This window comes from Zeugodacus cucurbitae, chromosome 2, assembly GCF_028554725.1.
Source record: "Zeugodacus cucurbitae isolate PBARC_wt_2022May chromosome 2, idZeuCucr1.2, whole genome shotgun sequence".
Taxonomy (NCBI): domain Eukaryota; kingdom Metazoa; phylum Arthropoda; class Insecta; order Diptera; family Tephritidae; genus Zeugodacus; species Zeugodacus cucurbitae.
This window is the reverse complement of record NC_071667.1, coordinates 11,875,435-11,901,341: the sequence shown is the minus strand read 5'-3', so window position 1 is coordinate 11,901,341 and position 25,907 is coordinate 11,875,435. Positions and strand designations below refer to the sequence as shown.

Sequence of the window (25,907 nt, the reverse complement as noted above, 5' to 3'; positions counted from 1 at the left end):
TTTAATTCTGCGCAAATTTGATTGGATGTACTTTGAATTTCCATTTTGAAGGCGCGATTTAATAATATTAATTTGATAAGCATATATGTTTTATATTATTATTCCACAAAATGTCGACACAACTTCATCGTCCCATTCAATGCTCTGATAGCAAATCAAATATTACCGTAAAGGGAAAAATCAAAAGTGTTTACTGCAAAAATTTTGTGTAAATAACATCATACTATTTCAAAATTTGCAAATAAGCATTAAAAATTGTTTACTTTTAGCACATACGGGGAGTGTACATTTAATCCAACAGAACATCTAAATGTAATTATAGGACCAAATGGAACTGGTAAATCAACGCTAGTGGCGGCTATAGTGCTTGGCTTAGGTGGTAAACCTGAATTACTATCACGTTCAAGCTCTATAGGTGATTATGTGAAAAATGGGCGCGATGATGCCGTTATTAAAGTTGAGATCTACCGCGATACTCCTGACAAATCTACGATTTTCGAAAGAGGTTTTCCACGCAATGGAAAGTCGACATTTAAAATTGACGGAAATGTTGTGGTGGAGAAAAAATACTTGTCGGAAATAATGGAATATAAAATTCAAATTGGGAATTTGTGTCAGTTTCTACCACAAGATAGAGTGCAGGACTTTGCCAAAATGGACCCGCAAACAATTTTCACAAATACCATAAATTCGGTGTGTAGCCACGAAACGATCAACGCATTCGAAGAATTAAAAAAAATGCGCCAAAGCCAGTTGTCGGAGGGTGATGGCGTTAGAAAGAAGAAAGAGGAATTGGAACAATTACAACAACATTGTAATACGTGAGTACGTTTATGTAAGTAAAGTAAACTATTATGTATCAAAGATTGGTTATGTTTTAACAGACTCGAGCAACGTTTGGACCGTTACAATGAACAACAAGAACACCAAAATAAATTGGATGTTTGCGAGGCCAAAAAATTGCATCTGGATGCACGCACTTTAGGAGAACAAAAAAAGCAACAAGCCAAAGATTTGTTATTAGCCAAACAAAAGCTTGAGGAGGAACAGAAAGTATACGATGCTATTATGCGACGTCAAAATGATATAGCTAAAATTTCACAGCAACTTGCCAGAGGCGTAACTCAGAAGGTAGCTTTGTGCATAATTGAATTAAGCTGCATACAAAAATTTAATGATATTTAAACTAGGAACAAGAGGAGCAAACGATTGTGTCAAAAAAACAGGAGGTAGAGGAACGTATAAAAGTATTAAAAGAGCGCATAGAGCAGGCACGAACAATATATTCGGTTTGTTAACATCTTAGATAAAATTTACTTTAACATAAAATAATATTTTGCGATTATAGAAAAAGAAACGCGAAAAAGCAGATTACGATAAAGATTTACAAGAAGAAACCAAAATGTTGGGATTGCTACTGCAAGATCTGACCAAAGCTAAAGAAAAGAATGCAGATGATGATTGGAAAGCTGAATTGAATGCTTTAGTTCAACAAATAAATAATATGAAAGAAGAATCAGCAGAATATATGAAAATGCGTTTGGAAATTAACAGCGAGTTAGATGAGAAGTATGCACCAGAAATAGGTTTCCTTAAGAGGAGATTAGAGCGCGCAAATGACGTGCATGCGCAAAAGTTAGAGGTAAAAACAGTTAATAACCAAAATATCAAATTTAAATAAAAAATAATTATTTTTGCAGTTATTACAAGCAAATTTTCCAGATGTTTATCGTGCAGTACAATGGTTGAAGGATCATCAGCAATTGTTTAAAGGCAAGGTATACAAACCAATGATTTTGGAGGTAAATAACTACTAAATATTAAAATAAGTCATTGAATAAATAGAGTTTGTACTTTGCAGTTAAGCGTGCTAGATGCCGAACATGCTAAATATTTCGAAAACGTAATCAGCATAAGAGATCTACTCGCTTTCACTTGTGAGGACAAAGACGACGTTTCATTGCTTGTAAGTGAATTATGTGTTAAACAAAAACTACACATTAATGTTGGACATGCGCCACCTGCTAATAGAATAAACTATCGCCCTGACATACCAATCGAGAACATAAGGTACGATTGTAATGAAAAAATGTATTATTTTTAGTAATAATTTTTAATATCAAATTTTGCTCAAATAGATTTTGTGGTTTCACAGCCTATTTAATTGACCTGATTGAAGGGCCACCTGCCATAATTAATTACTTATGCGGTCTGAATAGGATACATGCTATACCTATTGGCACGGCGGATGTTAATAACAAAACTGATGACGTACCAAACAACATAACTGTATTTTTTGGCGGTAAATTATCTACAAAATTAGTATAAATTTGTTGCTAATAATTGTTAGTATCCTTTAAAAATTAGGTAATCAATGTTACTCCGTTAGAGTTTCGAGATATTCAGGTGAAAAATCAATTATGCAAAAGCAAATTAGCGGTAAAAACCTTTTGACCAGTAAAAATACAAATGAAATTTTACAAAATGAGGCACGGTAAGCAACTCCGAAGTTATATATAGTACATACTTTAACAACATAATACCACCAAATACAGTTTACGTGAATTAACACGTGGCAGTGATGTGCTGAAAAATAAGCGCACGTCTTTGGAAGCAAAATTCGAAGAGTTAAAGGTTAAACGTGAAGAAATAATGTCCAAAATGCGTACAATCAAGAGCAAACTGGAGGAGAGACCCAAATTAGAGGAGGCATGTCGACGACAGAATGACAAAGTGAAACAACTGAAAAATAACGTTATTAGTGCGTAAAACTGATTCAACAAAAAAAAAAAAAAAAAAATTTAAATTAACTGTCTGTTTATGCTTTGCAGGTTTGCCCGATTTGGAGCGAAATTTTACCGAAAAAGTGAAAAGTTGTTTGCAACAAATCATGCAGTTACAAAATGAAAAAATTCAGCTGTTAAAAAAGATGCAACAAATATTGGTTGACAAAAAGATCGCCGTTATGAAAGAGCGCATATTTAAGCAAGAGAATGCAGAATTGATTAACAACATAAAGGAAGCCAAAGATAACAAGGATCAAGCAATGGTAATTTGTTTGTGTTTGTAATAACAGTATACAATGGAATATTTAATTTACATAATGTTAACGCTTAGCGAATGGTCGAAACCGTAACACGAACATTGGAGAAGACACAGCAGCAATTGGAAACAAAAGTTGCAGAGGCTCGAAAGGCTAAAAGAGAGTGTAAATCACTCGAGCTTTTCAATCAACTGCCAGATACTATGGACGAATTGAAGGAAGCCATAAATGAGTGCAAAGGACGTTTGGAGTGCATGGGAGATGTGGATCAGAATGTAATTTAATTTAATTAATATATGTATGTATATATATTTATATTTAAATTTTTCGCATTAGATCGCTGCAGAATACAAGCAGAAATGTGCTGATATCGAAAGAATTAAGAATGAAATGCAGAATGCCGAACACAATCGTCACGGTTTGGCGGCGCAAATAAATGCACTGCACGAGCGTTGGTATCCCGAAATCGAAAACATTGTGACGACGCTTAATAAGCATTTCAGCGATTTTATGACTTCTATGAAATATGTGGGTGAAGTAAAGTTGATCAGGCGCGAAGAGGTAAAGACATTTATATTGATTATTTAAACGCATTCAATATAAATTTCGCTTTACAGCATGATTACGACACATACGGCATACAAATTATGGTGCAGTATCGTAGTAATGCGCAATTGCAGGCACTCGATCGACACACACAGTCCGGCGGCGAACGCGCAGTTGCGATTGCGACCTACACGCTGTCGCTGCAGCACATCACGCACGTTCCTTTCCGGTAAAATTGCAAACTTTGTGTTTATGTATGTAATTATTTACCGATTTTTATAATTGTTACAGCTGCGTGGATGAAATAAATCAAGGCATGGATGCTAATAATGAACGTAAGGTATTTGAAATGCTTGTGAAGGAAACAACTCAAGTTGGACGTGCACAATATTTTTTCGTTACCCCAAAGGTATGTATTGTTCCCCATTGCATAAACATCTTTTACCAATATGACTAATGTTTGCATTTGTTGCAGCTGTTACCAAACCTGATTTATAACGAACGCATGTCGGTACACATCGTATTCAATGGCAAAATGGTCGAATCACAAAACAGCTTTGCATTCCAAATATAATACTACTTTATATTTATATTCCATTTATACTAATGTTAATGTTTTTTTACAGTTAATTCTTATGAAGAAATATGTTTTTTATTTATCACACAATCGAAAATCGAAATGTTTTTTATTTCACATTTCTTGTGCATGTTACTTGCAAAAATCAAAAAGGTAAGTTTTGAAGACTAAGCCCTTCTTGAAGGAATGGTCTGATATACGCCTATTTATCAAATTTAAGGCACAGGGGCGAACGCAGGGGGGGTTTTAACACCCCAAAACCAACTACCCCAAAAAAAATTATGCTATTTGCAAAAAAATACTTGAGTGTCTTAACTTAACCGCTGATGTAGAAGATCCCGATGATTTCGTTGCTGAATTTAGAATGTGGAAAAGGTTAAAAATCTTTTCTTCAGATAATATTTTCTAACTAAAATTTTGAATATATTTTCAGGAACTGGTTAAATCAAACAAAGAGATCCAAAACTTTTTTAGACGCGTTGAATTGTTGCGATGCAAAAATTTTCAAAACAGTGCATCGTTTTTTAAAGATTGGAGCAATAATCCCTATATCTGTCGCTTCAAGTGAACGCTCGTTTTCCTCACTTCGCAGGCTTAAAACATATTTAAGAAATAAAACTGGAGAAGCACGCCTGAACGGAGGACATGACGAAGGAAGAGATTTTAAATGTTATGGCCCAAATTAAATGAAGATTAGTCTTCAATTTCTGAATAAAATAATGAAACATTGTCTTTTTACCTAAAACACTACTTGTTTTGCAACTTAAAGTCAATTTTTTTTCTTAAAAAAGTGATTTTTTTTTCAAACTTCGAAAAAATTTGGAATTTTATAACTTCTTCGGTATTTTTATAGTTCATAAAGAAAAGAAACTTATAAATATTAAAAAAAAAATCGTTCGACTGTTTAAGATGCATCACACGACCTCCATCACCGGCACCGATTTACAAGTGGCTCCAGGAAAATACTTACAAACTTTAAAAAAATTTCAATATTTTTTAATAATAAATATTGTTTTTTAAGCACTATCGTCTTAAAATTCCGTTTACCGCAATCATTTCCTTCCGTTAAAAAAAAAATGCTGAAAACGCTATTTTTCGGCTTCTAAAGCAGACTACTGCCTTAAAATTCCTCAATTATCCCTAGATATTGAGTATATGTAGTCTAAGAGTACAGGTTTTAAATTAGATTAGATTACAGATTGAGGATTGCACGCCGACTTAAGGTCTATTTTGCCCTCTCCAATTATCACAGTATACCATCTAACCACGTCACGTTAAGAAATCTTAACCATGTAACAGGCCTGAGGGACGCGATACTATCTCTTTGGGTATACAGAGATCCAGATACCTCAAGCCTTTTCTTCGCAATCGCCGGGCAGTCAAGGAGTAAGTGCGCGGGTGTCTTCGCTACTAGATTGTGATCTGTGGAATCGGCAATGATCCGACGAGTAGATTTCCAGTTTATGCAGGTGGCACCTCAGTCTGCAGTGGCCAGTGTAGAGTGCCACTAATTGTCTCAGCTTGTTTCTAGGGAGCGAAATTGTTTGAATCTTTTCAGATTGTATCAAATAATTAATTGAGTTTGGACTGGCGAAGTCCCCGCAAATGCAGCTAGCAGCGTTTCCTACTTCCCAATTCCTCCTTTTGCAATGACGGCCTCCGGCACTACCGGCCTGATAGCTGCGGCCTTTTTTGCCAGTTGGTCCGGAATTTCATTACCTTGTATACCTTTATATGCAGGTACCCAGATCAAGGTTATACTGTTGTTGTTACAAATCCTGTTTACTTTACCAATGCAGTCCATAACCAGTTCCGAGTTTACTTCAAAGGCTGATATTGCCTGGAGATCCGCTTGACTATCACTGATGTTGGCTATGAGTTCACTATGGTAGTTCCTATCTAATATGAAATCTGCACATTTGCTAATGGCATAGACCTCAGCTTGGAAAATGCTGGGGAATTGTCCCATGCGATCTGTTGTCTTAGATCCGTTTGTGTACCATTGTTGAACTGTTTAAAATCGTCTTACAAAGTTACCCTTTGCTAATATCGTCCCTTGGGAGGATAACCATTGGAAGATTTCCCCCGATGATCCCCAATTGTCGTGCGCTTATCATCCAGCTGTTTCCTAGCCCTGGTATCGTCAAGGACAAGTTGTGAGCAAAGGTCAGAACAGGTTGAATACTTATTGCATATGAACCAAATCTGCTGATGCCCAATTAGTCTAGATAATTAACGGTCATTGTACTTTAAATAGGTACTTGAATAGGCACATTCGTGCTATATATGTTAAAAGGTAAATAAACCAACTAAAGCACGCCAGGATATTGCACTATATTTAAGTCTAACTGTATACAACTATATTGGGGTTGCGAGCAAACCAAAATCTTTTTGCTGATTTGCATGCGCCACCGCAATCGGGGGTAAGAGTAGCTATAGCAACTTTATGCCATTCCTGTGTAAACAAACCTCGAATACTGTGCCTCCTTTGAGTTATCACATTGCAGACGACTTTTTCATACCAGTGAATACGAAGTGATGTAAAACACGCACTAACCTTGCGGTTACGCTCGTAACCCTCGTTCAACTCATAAATGTACGATATACATACATACATACGTTTGGGGTTAGTACAAAGCTTTCCGGCATTTATTCAAATTTTGTATTTAGTTGGCATTTTGTCACCACTCAGGTAAAGTGACATTTGTAGCAGTCTAAAAAGACATAATATTCTATTTATTTGTAAACAAAAAAGTACTGTTATTGCAGTGAAACAGTGAAATTTAAATAAAATGTGTGTTTTCGTAAAATTGTGCTTCCTTTGCGTAAACTTGCTCTTCCAAGTGCCTTTATCTTTCACGTCTGGACTTGGAAACGCCGAAGACACTATATTACTATTAGCCAATACAAACCACACCACTTATACTTACCATCACATGCGTGAATGTAAACATAACGAATTTTATGATTTGGATACGTTTTCATGTGTCGTCTGCGGCAAGGAGGAGGAAAACCTGCAATCAACGCCAGATAGTAAGTATTGATTAAATAGATTCGAATACAAAGCGAATTGCCCAAGGATATGATGTTTATTTTTAAAATATTCATTTGAGACGGGTCATACATATTTGAATGCATGCATGTATAGTACATATCTGTAGAGTTATGTATGGATGTGCGCTCAGATGTATTTACCTTGCAGTCAAATCAACTAGTTGTCTTTACAGTTAGTGTGAACTTCAAAACCTGAAACCTGACCATAGTATAGTACAATTCCGTCTATAGTGAGAGCATTACATTTTAATTATTAGCTGGCGTTTACAGACTAAGGTGCTATCACCTTGAATTCTAAGTCAAACTCCGAGTCCAAGGCTGTTTTGGTTATGCTTCAGTCTAGAGGATTGGTAGCATGTCTTCCATCCAACACAATACAATGTAATGATTTGATTCCATGTTTTAAGATCTGTTACATCTACGTAACTTTGTGTGTCTTTACTCTGAATGCTTGATATCTAAACTTTGGACCTGTCCAAGTCACACAGTCTAAGTCCGTTAACAAAAGTTTCACAGGTTAGATAATATTAATATAATATTTAAGCAAGAGAGATCAATTATACAGGAAAATATTATTTATATTTAACTTCGTCATACTTGATACATTCTGAGGAATGTATGTATATATGTATAGTGGAATTTCCATAAGTCGAAGATCGCCATAACTCGAACTTTTGAATATGCAATGGAAGTCAATTTTCATACAAATTTCCTTCCATAACTCGAACTTCTTTCTATAACTCGAAGTTCTCCATAACTCGAACTTTTGAATATGCAATAGAAGTCAATTTTCATACAAATTTCCTTCCATGAATCGAACTTTTCGACCAGGGCATAAAACAAAATTTAAAATTTTTCTATCGATGCACAATTTTAATAGAGTCAAGATGTCAAGAGCCAAACAATAGCAAAGTGCAACAAGTTAAATTACATAATACATGTTTTAACGTATGTATATAAAACTTTATACGAAGTAAATAATTTAAACTGAGTATAAATTTATATTTTACATCTTTTTGAAATATTTTAATAATAAAATATTTTTGGCTCGAAGTCTCCCTAACTCGAAGTTTTTTTGTGGATTATGGTGATTCTTGTTAGAGAAGTTCCACTGCATATAATTGACGTAGAAGCCATTTATCCGATTATAACCGAATCGATAATAGCGCGCCATTTTTCTTTTCTCCTCGCAATTCGGCGCCAGTTGGAAATCCCAAGTGTCGCTCTCCACCTGGTCTTTCCAACGGAGTGAAGGTCTTCCTCTGCTTCCACCAGCGGGTACTGCATCAAACACTTTCAAAGCTGGGACGCTTCGTCCATTCGGACAGCATGACCTAGCCAGCGTAGCTTCTGTCGCTAAACTATGTCAATGTCGTCGCGGTATTCGCCGTTGCCAATGTTCAGAAGACCATAAATCTTGCACAAATTTTTTCTTTTAAAAACTAATGTCGTCTCATCGGATGTTGAAATCGTCCACGCTTCTGTACCATAGAGCAGGACGAGAATGATAAGCGACTTGTAGAGTTTGATATCGGTTCGTCGAGAGAGGACTTTACTTTTCAATTGCCTACTCAGTCCAAAGTAGCACCTCCTGGCAAGAGTGATCCTAAGCTGGATTTCGAAGGTGACTTTGTTGGTGGTGCTGGTTCCTAGGTAGACGAAATTATCTACGACTGAGATGTCTTCGGAATATTTTGGTATATTTGTAATTTTGAAGGCACTAGATCAGGCCAAGATTGCGTTCAATTACCCGTTCGTTATTATATTTTATGTCGCTTCCCATTATGGGTAATGGTTTAGAATATTAGTTTGCGAAACAAAAATGGACCAAAAACTAGTATAGGGTTACTTTATACGGATGTATAGCTAATTCTGGGTTCTTAAAAAGTGGATCAACGGGGACATTATATAATTATATATAAATATAAGAACTTAATACAGAAATCAATCAAACAATTTCAGAGTTCTCCTGCGAGTGTGCTACCAATTATGTGTCTGTAGCGCTCTACGACACGCATCAACATAATCCGTTATGTGTTGAGAAGTGCTTAGACATATTATCTAGAGACAATGGCTGCCAAATTCTAATACCAAATTCCAATAAAACAGACTGTGAATTCAAATTAGTTAATTTTACGGAAACCAACAACGACTTCCCGTCCCGAACGTTTGCTTCAGCGCGCCCAATCCGCCTAACGCCAGCCGGCTTCCACGCAAATGGTATTTGCAATATTTGCGATTTGAAATATAACTACCGTTATCTGGACTACTGTATAGCGAATGCAGCGCTCAAACCATATTTGAAATACAACTCATTTTGGCAATCGACCAACGCTAACGCTATACACTTCGGCGACCTAAAGTTTGTGGCTTTCTTCTGTTTGGCTCTACGCAATAACACCGCCTGCAATCAGCTGGCGAATCTTTGTGTAATGTCTCACTACTCCGCGGATAAGAATTCGCCTTGCAGTGCGTTTCTGCTGACTCAAGTCTCCGATGTGGCCATTAAGTATGCCAGCATGGACGAGCACTTGCAGGCGACCAAACCGTCGTTGTTCTACAAAAAAGGCAAGCAGACTGCCAAAATGCTAACAGAGCCGCTGGGCATTAGTGTGAGTATTTTTGCATTTTGCACTCGTGATTCTCAAGTGTACGAGTTACACACACACACGAGTACATATACAGACACATGTTTATAAAACGTATTTCTGGTTTCAGCCGCAGCAGCTGCAATTTTTCAGTACTGTGTATCATTTGGACGGCAGTTTGCGCCGTTGGGGTGCGTTCAAAATGAGTCATGTCAATTTATGCCAAATGCTTGCTCAAAGCGATGCCGCCGATTGGAAACCGCAACAGGAAATTCAATTTGCACGCTCCACCCAACCGATTCGCTGCGAATTGACTGTGGAGAATCTGATTGATTTGGCTAAAATTTACGCGAATAACAACTTTTTCAGTTTATTTTTGAATATTTCGGGTGAAAGGAATCACGGTGCAAAAAGGAATAAATTGCAAGCGTTGCCGATATTGATTGAAGACATATCACCTGAGAATTTGGTAAGTATAAAAGTCGATTATACGACAGATCCTTTAAGTATGAAACATGGAGTACCTTGCGAGATCAGCACTTAATGGATGGTCCAATAAAATCAAGACAACCTTGTGGAAAACCTTTAACGCATTAAAATTTATGTGAGCATGTTACTTGAATCGACTAATACCTAAAACATGAAAAAATGGTTTGTGTAACTATATTAAGACCTGCACACTTTCATTAGGTCACTCGGTTCATAATCGTAACGGTATCTAAAAAATGTTATCATTAGGCATTAGGTTAGTAGGCAGATCTCTGCATTTGCAGGAAAATCTCTGTCGTTTGTGATACCAATAAGCTCCTAATGAATCAGAAAGACATTTATGATTGGGCAAAACGCTTGGAATCTGTTACAAACTTACTGAGTCGGCTAAGGTCAATTGTAGTCAATTTGGTAGGTTTGCCGAAGGTGAGCTTTACAAGGTGTTTCAACCTCAGTCTGCCAAAAACTGGACAAGGGAGGAGGAAATGCTTAGACTATTCCACCTCGCTTTCCTCCAAACAGCGTTAGCAACGATTCCAAGTCTCAACGCATGCACACCAATAATCGCACCGAGATAGACCTTGCTAAAAAGGACCTTTCAACTGCACGAATGCTGGTTGTTGTCCAGCGCTTGGCGAGCTCATGCGATGTCTGTATGGCCAACGACTCCGCCGTGGCCGGGTACCCACACGAGTCAGATAGCAAAATAGCTAGAAGCTATTGATAAGGACACTCCTTAACTAGCCTAGAGCGTACTGTCATCTATTTCAATGCTAGTATTGCAGCTCTGCTATCTGCTATCGGAGTGAATGCATACCACTCTGAACGAGGCCACCCTACACCGCTACCTTGATCGCAGCGACCTGTGCTTAAAAGATACTACATTGGGCTGGTAGCCTAAAACTGATGTTGATTGAGAACTTCCCAACAAAAGACGCCACCTCCCACATTCCCCTTATCTTCGACCCGTCATTGAAAAAGTTCACTGCATCTCTTCTCCATCGGCTTCTCCTTTCCCACATAGCCCTCTTTCGTAGAGAAGAAATCGGTAGAGCACTTCAGAGTGCCCTTGTTTGAGACCCCTCATGCACACAGAGTCTGTGTTTGATAACGATAGAGCAATGCACCTGTCGGGAACATTCCCAGGTGAAGGTCTTCGAATGCCACTGATTCCAATGGGAGACTCTTTGGACATCAATACATTTTTTCTATATATTTCTCGATTTTCTCTCAATTAATTCGCACTAATCTTGTTTTCAGCGTGCTCAAGCGGCAGATTGGCAACTGGTGAGACGTTTCCAGCTAATCGAAGCTCAACCCCGCCATGCTCGCATCCATGATCAGCAGACGAAATATGAAGACGACTTTAAGCTCTCGCTTTATCGCAGCATAAGATATGTGGAGTCTTTCGAAATGCATTACGAAATTCATGATCACAATCAAATTGCCGTACCGCTGGTGAAGCTGCGCTATCGACACATTGATATGAGCGCCAATGCAACATTGAATGCTGTGCATCCATTTAAATTGCAAATCAGCTTTGAGCGCTTGGGAGAGCCGACACAAAGGAAATTCATATTTGAAGTGATCTTGCTCGCCTATTTATTCATCGCATTATCGCTGGCTATGTTGCAAATGCTTAACTACAGGAAACGAAATAGCGCCTTAACAACAACAACAGCTGCTGGAACTGAATGCTGCGCACCATCGTCTTGCTTGCTGGAATTTCTGTTGCACTTCAGCTCTTACGCAGCGAACGCTTCATTATTGTGCTTCATAATCTACATTCTCGTCTATCCAGTGCAATTTCTTACACAGCGCTCCATAGCGATCACATTGCCTATCATGAAAGACGATCAACGCTCATTGGAAATTCTAATTTATGTAGCCGTACTTTTGAAGGTAATCCATTCGAGTGCTTCTTGAGTACACGCACATACTTGCGATGGGCAATGTATTTCATTAGGTTTCTTTTCGTTTCAAGTTGTTCTTCATTTGCGTTCATTTTTGGCGTATCAGTCACTTTGATCTCTTTCTCATTGACTGGGAGCGTCCGCGTAGTTGTGAGGCCAATCACTTTACCTTGAAGAACAATCTGGAGACGTCTTCCGTGTGTTCTAGTGTACGCACATATACCACCGAAAATGTTTCGACGTGGCGCATAATTTTTATAGCAAACGAATGGATACGTTTGAGTGCGAAACCGAAGTATTCCGCAGCCTGGCAAGGACTACTGGTGCTGCCACTGGCGCAGGTAAAAGCTTTTCATACTTATGTGACATATTCCAATTCATTCTAATTTTTTATTTTACATTTGTAGATATTTCTAACAGCTCGTTGGATCAGCCAAGATCTCGCTTTACAGTTATTCTTCATTGTTACTATCAGCATTCTGATCTACAGCGCTCAACTTCTAGCGCGTAGTTTCATTTTGAACCGACTTTTCGGTGATCCTCTTCAAAAATTCATCGATCTGTGCTCATTATCGAATGTATCTGTATTCATGCTATTAGAGCAGAGCTTCGGTTACTATATACATGGCAGATCGCCTAATGGTTTTGCAGATACTGACATGTACTCGATGCTGGCACAAATGCAACGCAACTCACAGCATCGTTGCAGTCGCAAAGGTTTACTAGGTGATTCGGATCAGCAGAGTTATATCATATTGCCACCATTGAATTTACGGTAAGTACCCCAAAAGGTTTTAGAACGATCACTGTTTTTATGAAAGAAAAGCTTTTAATTTTGAAATTTGTGCACATTATTGAAATTGTTTTAATTGATTGTTGTTCCATTTAAATTTAACCGTTATATTTTATGGACAGCATATATTTTGAAAAGTTGCTAGCGCCTTATCAGCGATCTTATAGCATCTCTCAGGCACATTTTCAAAAGGAAATCAACACAATTGATGCGGCAATGGAACGCAGCTCAGCGACTTTTAATAGTCTAAACCGCTTTCTGTGCGCATTCATCGATCACGTAAGTGTAATTAATGATTATATCATCAAAAGCAACGGTATAAGATTTGCGTTCATTGTTTTTAGGCTATCAAGGATATGGATTACATTATAAAAGAGAAAACTTTTATTGAGAAATTATTGAATTGTGAATGTGATAATTATCTAACCGAAAGTAAGTGCGTCAACTAACCGCAATTAAAAAAAAAAAAACTAAAAAAAATGTATATAAATTTTTCAGAAATGAGTAAATTTTTTAAACCAATGTGTATAAAAATTCATATCGATTTTAAAATATTACAGATAAAGGCACATTCTACATTGATAAAGAGAAATCGTTTGGCCAGTTACTGTTGTACGGCAACAGTTTAAATCTCTTCATTATGGAATTGTCCTTGCTCCTAGCAGTTTATATGCTAACGAATAATTTAATTGCAGCTGTAGCAGTCGTCTATATACTTAATAAGGTATCATTGAAATTATATTACGTGACAGAACAGAAGCTAGACAAGTAAGGAAAGGCTAAGTTCGGGTGCAACCGAACATTTTATACTCTCGCAATTTATTGTTGTACTTTTATTAAGATAACAAACAATTAGACCCATATATTCGGCATAAGTCTAATAGAATAACGAAAACATCATATATAGTATATGAGGGTTGAGGTAATTCCTGAACCGATTTTACTCATTTCACCACCAATGTACACTATATCCACGACTATACGCTCACTTAATTTTGAAAAGATATCTCACATATTAACCGATATATGCGGAATAAAGCCCACCGTATACATATATATAAACCTATAATTAGGTATATGGGAGCTAGAGGAAGTTATGACCCGATTTTAACCATTTTTGATACAGAGCACAGACTCCTTCTGAATTAAGATGTCTGAGAGATTTAACGATATTTTCGATGAAAAATTACCCTTAGGCACTGAGTTCTTCATGTTCGCTATCAGGGACCTTGAAAATTTGTAGTTCGATCTCAATAATTTGTCCACAAGTGACGTCACAGTAGACGTGGTTATCGATTATTTTTTATCCGTGTCATCAGGGTATCAAGAAAATATTATATACCGAATTTAATTAAAATCGGTTGAGAAGTTTCTGAGTTATGATTTTTGACCCGTTAGTAGGCGGCGCCACGCCCATTTTCCACTTTTTAAAGAAATCTGAGTTCAGCTTTTTTCTATAATTTATTCAGTAAAATTTAGGTTTTCTGAAGTTTTTCGTTAGTGAGTTAACGCATGTTTAGTAATTTTCAACATATTAATGGGAGATACGCTTGGTTATTATCCGTGGAAGTGGTCTGATTTCGCCCATTTTCATTAACAACCGTATCATAGTGTTATGTTATCCGGATTTCAACTCGTAACTATCAATTAGCACCTGTGTGAAAAGGCTATCATAAACTTTGTTGCGGGAGTATAAAAACGGAAAAAATAGTTCAAGTAAAAAAGTTCAGCAGCATATAAATAGTTGCAATCGATTTGAGACAGTCCTAGACAGCACGTAGAACCGGTTCCTTAGCGAGTACGACGGTCGTGTGTACAAAATAGGACGTTGTTTCGATCTCTTTGTCACATTTTATACGTTTAACACTATTAATAAATTATTTTTTACAGCTTCTACAACATATCTACATAAAGTGGACACGCCAAAATGTAACAAATAAAACTTCCATCGATCAACGGTTTCTAATGTAAAGTGAGGGGTGCTTGCGTGCAACACAATTGCCATAATTTTAGCTTACATTATACACATTTTGCCAATAATTTAAGAACTTTGTAATTTATATTTCAATAATCGCCAAAGAAATGTTGAACTCTAGTCATTGTTTTACATTAAATATCCAGTTGTTTATTATTATTATGAATTCATATTTTTTGTTTGCTTAGAAATAGTGCAGTAGACATTAGATTTTCATTAACATATTACACATGCATACGCACACAAACATATGTCATGTACATGCATTGCCTAAACTAAACCATCTGCTTCACATAGTAATCAACACTTCGTACACATTAGCATTATTTTTTTTAGTATTTTTTTTTTTTGCTAACGTTGATAAATTATAAGCCTATTTCTACGATCTAAAATCTACAAAGTTTAGTTAATCAACTGCATAAATACATACATACGTATTTATATATATACGTTGTAGGTGTGTGTGTGTGTGTTTGGAGTAGAGTGCAATAACGCGTATATAAAATCATTATGTAAATGTACATGTAAAGTTAGTTGCATGATTGGATGCAATTACGACGTATTGAAGTTGCTACAAATTGCTGCTTACAAATTACAATCTAACATTGTTTGTTTTTATCATTAGTTAATTGTAACTGCAAACAGCAATTTTGTATTACAAATGTCTTCCGCTCAGACATTATGTTTGTTTGTTTAAATATATGCATACGCAGTATTTGTTTGTGTTGTGTTTATTAGTTAGAGTAACTTATAGTTTTAAATAAAAATAATAATAATAATAATAATGAGAAAACAACTACTGGCATGTACAATTTGTTGCATAAAATATTAAATAAAATTCTTAAATAATGTACATTTGAGTTTCATTTCTTTTTAATGTCAATGCTATTTTAGTATGCGTTTATGTGTCTATTTATATATATATATATATATAAATGATAAACTGGACAATAGTTATTTATAGCTATGTATGTATGTATATATATCAAAAGGGCAAACATAAAGATTCAGTGCAAACTAAAATACTACATTCTTATTATATTAAATACTTTGTTTGTCGCAATATTATTGAACTACTTTAATTTGGTTATTTGGCGTAGTTTACCACCAAAGTTGAGTGTCTTAGGTTTACTTGTTTATGAGGAGTTCAATTACAATAATAATTCTACGCTATGATTTTTATTTTTATTTATATTTATAATTTATATATGTTATTCGTGACATTGCATTGCCGTTTGTCTACTTAGTATAGTTGCAACAGCAGAAAAACATTGTTTGAATGTGGCTTGTATGCAATGCAGACAATAATGAGTTATACTATATATAAATATTATAATCGGCCACAATTCTTTACTTTTTTCTAATATTTTATTTTATCACAAACTTACGATGTTATTTATCGAAAAGCTGCCAAGTATGGAAAACCGTTTTTGGCTTTATGTACAGTTGTGTTCAAAATAATAGTAGTACGTGTGTTAGAGTCTTCTCAGAGACGAAATATAATATATTATGGACAAATGAAAGTAAAGTCGTTATTTGTGGAGGCACAGGTTCACGACAGTATGTGCATCGTTCACGATATCGGTAAAACATGGAGGGTTAAAAATATTAGTTTGAGCTTGTCTTTTATTATACTGACAACGAAATGCCTCTGAAATGGGTCTTCCAGCAGTATAATAAACCGAAACATACAAGTCGTCTAGTCAAGGAGTGGTTTCGTATCAAAGGAAAGAAAAGCCCAACGAGGCAATAATCGCGAACTTTGGGTAATAGTGAAGGATTCTTGGGAAGGAAAACCTAAAACCCGTTATTAGGGCCAATTCAACTCTATGCCGCATAACTGTAAGGCAGTTTTATATAATAATGGCTTTTCAAACAAATACTGAATCCCATTTCTTTGTATCTCTACATAATTTTTAGATTTACCTATGCTGCAGATACTTTTTTAAACCAGATGTGAAATACTACTACTTTTCTATATAAGGAATTTTCGCGCTATTTTAGTTTCATTATCGATTTTCAACACAGATAAATATTAATAAACTTTTTTAAGAAATTCAGATATTGACTACTTAGCACTATTATTATTTTGAACACAGCTGTATATATATACAATGAAATGTAATGCAATGAATAATTCGGTGTATAAATGTTATGTGGAAAGCCTAATGATACTTTAATGGAAAGTATGCATGATTGCAAGGATATGGTTGAAACATTTGCATGCTGTATGCACTGTGTGTGCTTTAGTTACGCAGTAAACGAATTGCAGAAAATTGGATTTTGCTAAAACTATGTTTCAAGTTGAATTTCTTGAAGTGTTTTAGTACCTAAATTTATCAGCTTTTGGTTATGTAGTCTCCTATAGTTTTAAATAATTGTCTTTTCATAATTTTTGCTTAGTTATAATTTAATAATTTTGTGTTATTTCACGCAGGCATTTACTTTAAATGCAAAAAATTAAAGTTTACATACCCACATATGTAGTGGCTCAGTGTGGCAATTCGTTGATATTTGTTTTTGTTATTTTATAGAAATATGTACCTGTCAATATGTAAGTATATTGTTTATTTTTGTTTCTAATTCAATGTTATTAGTATGTTAGCGCAATTTATATATATATTTTTTGTTTTTTTTAATTTTTATTTACAGTTGAGTATGCGTATAATGTGCGCAACGAATGTTGAGTTTTTTGTTTTTTTATGATTTGCGATTTTCCTATACAATGAAAATGTGTTTATTTTTTGCTCATTACGCTCTTAAAATTATTTTATGGTGCAGCTTTAATTTAGTTATTATTAATAAGTAGATATTGTTTTTGCAAACATTATTAACTACTATAGTGTGTGTGTGTGTGTGTTTGTTTTTCAAGTTCAAAAGTGTTGTTTCTTTTTTTTACTTGTAGTAAACTAATTAAATTTACAACATACATATATTAGGATTAGTTATTTTCAAAACCATGTCTTTCAAATAATGTCTAAACTTAAACTGATAATTGTTTTTATCAAACGTTTTTGTTAACAAAAGTATGAGGAAGCTTCTGAATGTTAATTCAATATAGTTTTGTGAAGCCCGCTTACCATAACGCAGTGCCCATGCGCAACGGTATTTTTGTGTAAATTCGATGCCAATAAAATCTTTTGAAATACTATGCTAAATGAGTACACTTTGCACGTCTCTTAAATACACTAAACAACGTTGTGTATTTTGAGGTTAAAAAAACAAAAATAATTCATATTTTTGCTGTGATTTTTTTCCGCTCAGTTTTCTTAACACATGCGCAATTTTAGCAAAGTTTCGAAAATTTCTTTGCTGCGCGACACTTATGACTCATTTCGTGCATTTAGTGTTAACAATTTGGTATATCCTTGTTTTCCTCAACACTTTTCGTCTTAACGACTGGTCATTTTAAAAGTAGGCTCGGCTGCGTCTGTGGCGGGCAGCATAGACTGAGCAGCGCAAGCAGTTCTTCGCTTTCATTGTTGCCATTATTAATTGTAGCTAGCATGCTGTTAAGTAGCTGATTAAATTTATCCTATTCGGTTAGTTTACGTGATCGTTTCGCCGGAATGCAGGAGTCATCGTCTAGCCGGAATTCGGCAATACAACTCTTTCGTCCATTCTCCATAGATGCAATAGCGCCGGGTGAAGCTGAGGGACCCGTGGTTAAACTCATGAGCCCAGGCGAAGCTGCTGACGATGTGGAAGCACTATTATTGTTGATACTTGTGGTATTGTTGCTATTTGTGTTGTTACTGCCATTAGTTATAGGCGAATTGGTCTTGGTAGCGAAGTTTGGCAGCCATTTGGATAATTGTTCTTCGAAAAAGTTCTCCAAATATTTAGCATTTGTGAATGTTTTTGAGTCCTCCTGTCGCGAAATAACAAAAATTATTTACTTGCTCGGATAATATTGGCGTTTGTAAAAGTAACACAAAGCACTTACTTGATAGAAGAGATAGGTGTTTTTAAATATTAGACGCACGTCTGATACAAAACTAGCGATATCTTTATAATGATTTGGACTGGTCGGATCCAATCTTGTACGTATAACATCCAAAGACATGGGGCTACAAAGCAAAGTTAGAAAAATAATGTAAAACTGCTTATATTATAGTAGTTCGAATTTCAAATCTTACTTGCAAATAATTTCATAGTAGGCTGTATTTGTAGGCGGTTCCGGTTCGCGGAAATGTAGACTCTGTTCATACTGACAATATAATTCGAGACAAATGCGTTGGATGATCTGCAATTCCAGTCGACTTAGCTCGCCGGGTGCTTTCTGCGTGTTGTCCGTGTTATTAGCCAGCTCTTTGAGGTTCACGCACAAAAGGCATTGCCAACTTTCGCTTTCGTCCGGCAACGAACTGATGGCGGGTATGTGACAATTCTGATGGAATACTTTCGGGCACTTGTCGCAGCACATGAGCTCACCACCGTCAAGGCAAACGGCACACCAATCTTCGTTCGGGTCGTCTTTTTGATCATTTTTAGTATTAACTAATTAGTTTTCAGTTTATTCGAGCAATTTTATGAAATATTTTTGTATTTGTATGTAAAAAGATGTTTTTTGTTCATTTTTTTATTTATTATTTGGTTTTGGCATTAATGATTAGTATGCATTATTTAAAGAGACGGAAGTTTAATTCGATTACGATACGATTTGATTCGATATATTTGGAAAAGAAACAAACAAAGCAGAGTTACATGAAATTGTAGATTAAACCAGCATATTACGTATGAAAAATATACATATTGTAGAACTTCGACTAGTAATATACGAATAAACGACACTAAAAGCTGGAAAACTTTTTGAGTGCTTGAAATTTATGTATGCAATGCCGTTAACTCTATAGTGTATATGCCAATTAGAATAAGTTTTCCAGCAGCGTATAATATTAAAAATACGATTGACCACAATGACAATGAAAACAAATGCAAAACTAGATTTATAAACGCATATGTAATCAATAAAATGTTGATACAACAAAATTGTGTTATTTAATTTTTGCTACATCTAAATTCAATCAAGCACATATACGTTTACAAACGAAAATAAACATATACTACAGTAAGACAATACGATTTGTCGGCTTGTAAACCATTTACTTACCTTCTTGAGTATTGGATAGGTCTGTTGAGCTGTGTACTTGCGGCGATGTGGTTTTGGTACGACCTTCCGGCAGCACCTGCACACCATTCGAATCCAATTTGGCAATCGTGGCAATTAGATCGTTTATGGAATCGTCACGCACCTTGTCAATCGGTTCAGTGAAATCTTTTGCGTTCTATATATTATGGGAAAGAAGAAATAAAGTAAACACAAGTTTTAGTATAGCACTTAGCAAAGCATCGGCGCAAATGGTTTGCGTGAATGCTTAAGTATGCAAATGATCCTACTGCCCACCTCGTTAGTGCTTGGGCTCGGCGTCTTTGGGTTCGTAGATGTGACATTAGGTAATATGGATACAGCTGGTCCGAGCCCAAGCGTAGCTGCATGCAAGCTGGACGCGCTATTGCCTTGCATACTATGTGCCGACGCGCTGCCATTTGGCGGTGTGGTATTCTTTAGAGTATTTGGAGATTTTAGGGAAATTTTAAAGTTTTCTGTTTGACGACCATTGGCGAACTGCATTAAGGGGCCTTGTTGTGTACAAGCTGCAGGAGAAGCCATATTGGAAAATAATTCAAATAAATATATTTACAAGTAGTTGTGTTGATTTACCATTTGTCTGTTGCGCTGATTGCGGTATATGCCATTTAGCCATGCTGTGCATGCTGCTCAAGCTACTGTTCATTTGCGGTGAAGTTTGCGGCGGACCGGGACTGAAGCCAGGCTGACTCCCATGAAACCCCAGGTTCTGCGAATTTATTTCAAATGTACAAAATTAGCGATTGCAAAGAAAATAAAAATGAATTACACAAATTTTCAACATACATTCTGCATGGGATTGGTCATCATTTGTGGTCGCTGCATGGCGTTTGGCGACGGTATTTGACTGCCGCATGGACCACCAGGACCGCCCCCGCTTGACATGGCCGCTACAGCGGCCTGCTGTTGCGCGTGACTCGACATGCGTTGATAGTTCTGAAAGCGCGCAGTATTGTTTATATAATTCGGGTTATTCGGTCCACCAGGCGTATTCTGCGGGTAATTCTGATGTTGTTGGCCTGGAGGACCGCCCATAAAATGCGGACGCATTTGGGTATTCATTTGCTGGTGTGGTGAAGCTGCGCCTTGTGGCCCACCTGGATAATTTGGTGGACCATTAAATGATATATGTGCCTGATTGGGACTCTGAGCTGCTTGATTATTTAGTAGGCCACGTAAGCTCATGTCTGAAAATCAATTAAAAAAAGTGACATTAATATTAGATATATACGTGACTTTATTATATGCTCGACTTACCCATATTTTGAGGATGTGTTGAGGAACTAACGTGTGGCTGACCTTGGCGTTGCATACCCGGTGGCATTGCGCCGAAACGAACTATAAACGACAAAAGCAAATACATTATATTAAAACATTGTCTAATTAATTAGCGCACACTCATAAAATGCTTAGCGTATAAATGAGATGGGTGTTGCAGTAAATTGTGAACGACATGCTGGCGTACCCTTACCTGCGCCCTCGGCAGCATAGTTTCGATTCATCTGCATGTTGTTAAATTGTTGTTGTGCCGATGTGCTGTTATTGTATATTGGCGGCCCATTCTGTGGTCCATATCCGCTTGGCGGTCCAGTAGGAGACATACCGGCGGGCATACCGGGTGGCAGTCCAGGTCGCAATGGTGGCGCCATATTTGGGCTTGGCTGCTGGCGTGGCGGTCCATTTGTGGACGGTGCTGGGGGATAGGGTTTACCGTCCACAATAACAGTGCCGAGTTGAGAAATAACTGTAATCGAATGAAAATAAAATTAGATTCCAGAAAATCAGAAAATATCTTTTCCATACAAAATGTGTATATTCTTGAAACAAGTGATTCGAGATAGAGAACTATACACCATAAAACATTAGTTGAATAATCATATTTATATTCGGAGGCATATTCTAAATCAATTCCTAACCGTAAATCTTTTTCTATACTTCAATTCTATATCGATAAACGTTTCGAATACATTTGAATTAATTTCGAAAATATTAATTTCGCTGATAAAGGACCAGGAACTAAAGGTAAGTTTTCAAACTTAAATGTAATACTGTATTAGAATTATCAAGTTATCAATGTTTCCCAACCTTTTACATTTGGCAAACACTTTTTTCTCCATATCTCTTTTAACTTAATGTAATTCAGTTCTAAGTAGTGTCATTGAATATAATTTAATCAAACTAAATTAATTTAACATAATTAGCAGTAATTTAAAATAATCGTAAAAAATTTACTTCCACCCTACCTTTCTGGAGTTCGGAGACTTGGTTTAACTGTACTTGAATACGCACAGGAATTTCTGGATTTGGTATGTCTGCTCGTTGACACTTCAGTTTCTGTAAATGTCGCACCAATGATTTTTTACTCGACAAAATCGCATAGTCACTCCCTTTCTCCATAGCGTTCTCCATAAATTCGATGCAGTGATCGGTATTATCGGACAACAGCTGCAACGCGTCCTTCTTCTCGATCAAAACCTTCATTTTTGTATCGCAAACTTCATTCAGACGCATAGCTAACTGCTTGCCGCGCATATTAACTGTATTTGTGATCTTCACTACCATTGCGGTGATCTCTTTAATAAGATCCTTCTTACGATCGGCGATTTGTTTTTGTCGATCGTCAATCACTTTAGTGGCAGATGAGAGCAAGAAGCGCTTGTAGTTGATTTCGGAGACGAGCGTTTTCAACGCTTGACGCGTCTCGGTGGCAATTTCATGCGCAAACTTATATTTGTGATCGCGATGATCGCTGAGCTGACAATCACGACATGTCAACTTGTCGCACGTCTCACAAAACAGTGACAGTTTCTCTTGCGGATGTAGATGACACATATGCAGTTTATCTATACCGGCAGCACCAGGCAATTGCTCATTATTGGCTTCCTCCTTTGGCTTAATTGTGTGATCCTTAGTGATCTTGAGACGTTGATGCGCCTGCACACAACTGTCACATATATATTCGGAACAATCTACACACCATGACGTCGCTACAGCATTATCAGAGCAACTGCTGCATGTGATATTGGCAGTAACGGTCGCTTTGGATGCATCTGTGGAACTGCCATCGGCCAAACTGTTATCACCAGCGGCTGTACATTGTTCGATCAAAAATTGATTATCAATGATAAACTCATTTTGTGAGGCCATATTACAAACGGGACAATGTATAAGCGGTGGCATGGTGCGATCCAACTCAGAGAATTTCGTATTCACACATTGCGAGCAGGAAACATGCAGACATTCCAAGAGCTTTGGACGATCATTGATGCTCAGCAATTGACTGCACCAAACACATTTGAGTAGGGCAAATTTTGTGGAAGCTGATGATGAGGATTCCGACTGAAATAGGAGAAAAAAATTATAATTATTTAAAGTGCATTTTAGTTTTATATGAACATATATGATATGTTGAATAGTAATTTCATAGTTTATAATATTGTATTCACTGGCGAAAAGTGAAGATATTAATCGATAAATAGATAGTGATCGAAGTGTGATTCACAAATTTGTTTGTGAAATACATAAAAATATTTGAATAAAAGATGAATCAGCACTCATAAATATTTATGTGTATGTATGCCAACAAAATATTGTCAAAACTTTTGTTACCCATATTTGTTAATAAAATATTATTTGAAATATGACATCGAATTATTACTCCTTTAAATGAGGCGCGTTATCTTATCGTAAGGACAATCAAGCAATCAAGGAGGGCGCAAGTAATTACTGATAAGATTCAAATTTATCAATGTCAAAATTATTTTATAGCTTTATTGGACAAATAACAGATAACTTATCTTATCAGACATGAACGACAGCAATTCTAATTGATACTTAGTTATCCTAAAGTACTTTGTTATATACAATATTCCGTCTCTTCATTAAAAAAGTTATAAAGCGGGAGTTTTTATGAAACATGAATTTTGAAGTGTTTTGGCTAAAAATAATAAACTATAAAAGTTTCATCTACATATATTTTTCAATATAAAATAGGGTAAAATTAAGATTAGTATCTCAAACCATTTTTTTAGATATGTTCTTTAAAGACGGTGTATTCCATATGATTTTAAATTTAAACTAAATTTTTATAATGTTTTCGCTTTAATTTAGCACATAGTTTATCTCTATTGGTCTTACTTTTATTCTGACCATTTTCTTAAATTAGTAAATGAAATAGTAAGACAATTGAATTTTGACATGTCGATTTCGAAATGGTTTCACTAAAAATTAAATTGTTAAAAAGTTCAATTATGGGGGTCATCCCATGTGCGGTCTGTTTTTTAGTGATTTTTTAGAATTTTTTCTACGACCAGGAAATAGATAAGAGTCTGAAGTCATTCGGTCAAGCCGTTTTGAAATACGATGGAGGAAAATTTGAAAAACACTGTTTTGAGGAAAACGCGTTCAAAGTTTCCAATTGCCAACTGAGCGCTTCGGACAGCTCCGTCCTCTTACTGCTGTATCTCTAAAACGACTTCGAATTTCTGAAAATCACTTTACTACGGTATTCTAGACATGTTAAGGCAGTAGTAGTCCGCTTTACAGGCTTCAAAAAATCGATTTTTTTGTTTTGTTTTAAATCTCTTCCAAAACTATCCAAGAATATGTATTTAAAATTCCAGAGGCCAATTCGACATATTTTCGAAGCTAGAGCAGTTTTAGTGGCCGAGCGTCGAGCAGGTGCGAATGCTCAGGCAGACTTTAAAGCGCGTTTTCTCCAGTTTTCATTTTCACAAGTGCTAGAAAACGGTGCCGGCGACATCAAAAAGAATATATGTCCGATTGAAAAAAACCAAAGTGATTTCTTCTTCTTCTTGATTGGCGTAGACACCGCTTACCAATTGGTTATACCTAGCGAAGCCAGGTCCCTCTCCACCTGGTCCTTCCATCGGAGTGGAGGTCTCCCTCTTCCTCGGCTTCCACCAGCGGGCACTGCATCGAATACTTTCAGAGCTGTAGCACTTTCATCCATTCGAACAACATGACCTAGCCAGCGTAGCCGCTGTTTTTTTATTCGCTGGACTATGTCTATGTCGTCGAATAACACATACAGCTCATCGTTCCATCGTCAGCGGTATTCGCCGTTGCCAATGTTTAAGGGACCATAAATCATCCGCAAAACCTTTCTCTCGAAAACTCCTAGTGCCGTCTCATCGGATGTTGACATCGTCCACGCTTCTGCACCGTAAAGTAGGACGGGAATGATGAGAGACTTGTAGAGTTTGGTTTTTGTTCGTCGAGAGAGGACTTTACTTTTCAATTGCCTACTTAGTCCATAGTAGCACCTGTTGGCAAGAGTGATTCTGCGTTGGATTTCCAGGCTGACATTGTTAGCTTCAGTATATTAAATTATCTTCTATTTGAACTAAAAAAAAATTTGACAAAAGTATTATTTAAAGTACTTGTTTTGCAACTTTAAGTCAATTTTTTTTTCAAACTTCGAAAAAACTTGAAGTTTTATAACTTCTTCGGTATTTTTTTAGTTCATAAAGAAAAGAAACTTATACAAATTAAAAAAAAAAATCGGCACCGATTTACAAGTGCAGACTCCAGGCGCTCCAGAAAAATACTTACAACTTTGAAAAAATTTCAATATTTTTTAATAATAAATATTGTTTTTTAAGCCTTAAACATAGTACACTATCGTCTTAAACTTCCGTTTACCGCAATCATTTCTCTCCCTTTAAAAAAAAATTGCTAAAAAACGTTTTTTTTCGGCTTCTAAAGCAGACTACTGCCTTAAGTAAGCAATTTATGACAATTTCAGAGCCCATCAC

At 36.3% G+C, this 25,907-nt stretch overlaps 3 protein-coding genes across 7 annotated transcripts in view; 2 read left to right on the top strand and 1 right to left on the bottom strand.

Annotated features, from left to right (window-relative positions):
• Window positions 1-5: 5 nt before the first annotated feature.
• LOC105212302 (structural maintenance of chromosomes protein 5) lies at window positions 6-4,270 on the top strand. Its single transcript, XM_011184194.3, has 16 exons — window positions 6-208; window positions 270-821; window positions 885-1,131; window positions 1,191-1,289; window positions 1,349-1,642; window positions 1,701-1,802; window positions 1,862-2,070; window positions 2,139-2,302; window positions 2,368-2,494; window positions 2,556-2,761; window positions 2,832-3,049; window positions 3,118-3,318; window positions 3,380-3,604; window positions 3,661-3,818; window positions 3,881-3,998; window positions 4,065-4,270. Exons 1-16 carry the CDS (start codon window positions 111-113, stop codon window positions 4,161-4,163), a joined length of 3,117 nt encoding a protein of 1,038 aa, XP_011182496.2. The 5' UTR covers window positions 6-110; the 3' UTR covers window positions 4,164-4,270.
• Window positions 4,271-6,844: 2,574 nt separating this feature from the next.
• On the top strand, window positions 6,845-15,263 carry LOC105212303 (meckelin). The gene is made up of 10 exons (XM_011184195.3): window positions 6,845-7,199; window positions 9,183-9,832; window positions 9,939-10,277; window positions 11,558-12,199; window positions 12,282-12,551; window positions 12,618-12,985; window positions 13,126-13,282; window positions 13,348-13,435; window positions 13,564-13,727; window positions 14,894-15,263. The coding sequence occupies exons 1-10, from the start codon at window positions 6,959-6,961 to the stop codon at window positions 14,972-14,974; spliced, it is 3,000 nt and encodes a 999-aa protein (XP_011182497.3). The 5' UTR covers window positions 6,845-6,958; the 3' UTR covers window positions 14,975-15,263.
• The window catches only part of LOC105212307 (E3 ubiquitin-protein ligase TRIM33), a 32,131-nt gene continuing 21,326 nt past the window's right edge, over window positions 15,103-25,907 (bottom strand). For 2 of the 5 annotated variants that reach the window (XM_011184196.3, XM_054226487.1), the window contains exons 2-11: window positions 22,374-23,469; window positions 21,596-21,874; window positions 21,388-21,468; window positions 20,917-21,317; window positions 20,704-20,839; window positions 20,386-20,636; window positions 20,092-20,266; window positions 19,118-19,478; window positions 18,925-19,048; window positions 15,103-18,849 (exon numbers count right to left, since the gene is read on the bottom strand). In XM_011184196.3, coding sequence (XP_011182498.2) covers window positions 18,514-18,849; window positions 18,925-19,048; window positions 19,118-19,478; window positions 20,092-20,266; window positions 20,386-20,636; window positions 20,704-20,839; window positions 20,917-21,317; window positions 21,388-21,468; window positions 21,596-21,874; window positions 22,374-23,469 — 3,240 coding nt within the window. In that variant the 3' untranslated portion in view covers window positions 15,103-18,513. The remainder of the gene's footprint in view (window positions 18,850-18,924; window positions 19,049-19,117; window positions 19,479-20,091; window positions 20,267-20,385; window positions 20,637-20,703; window positions 20,840-20,916; window positions 21,318-21,387; window positions 21,469-21,595; window positions 21,875-22,373; window positions 23,470-25,907) is intronic. The other 3 variants (XM_011184198.3, XM_011184197.3, XM_054226490.1) reach the window with 3 other exon arrangements.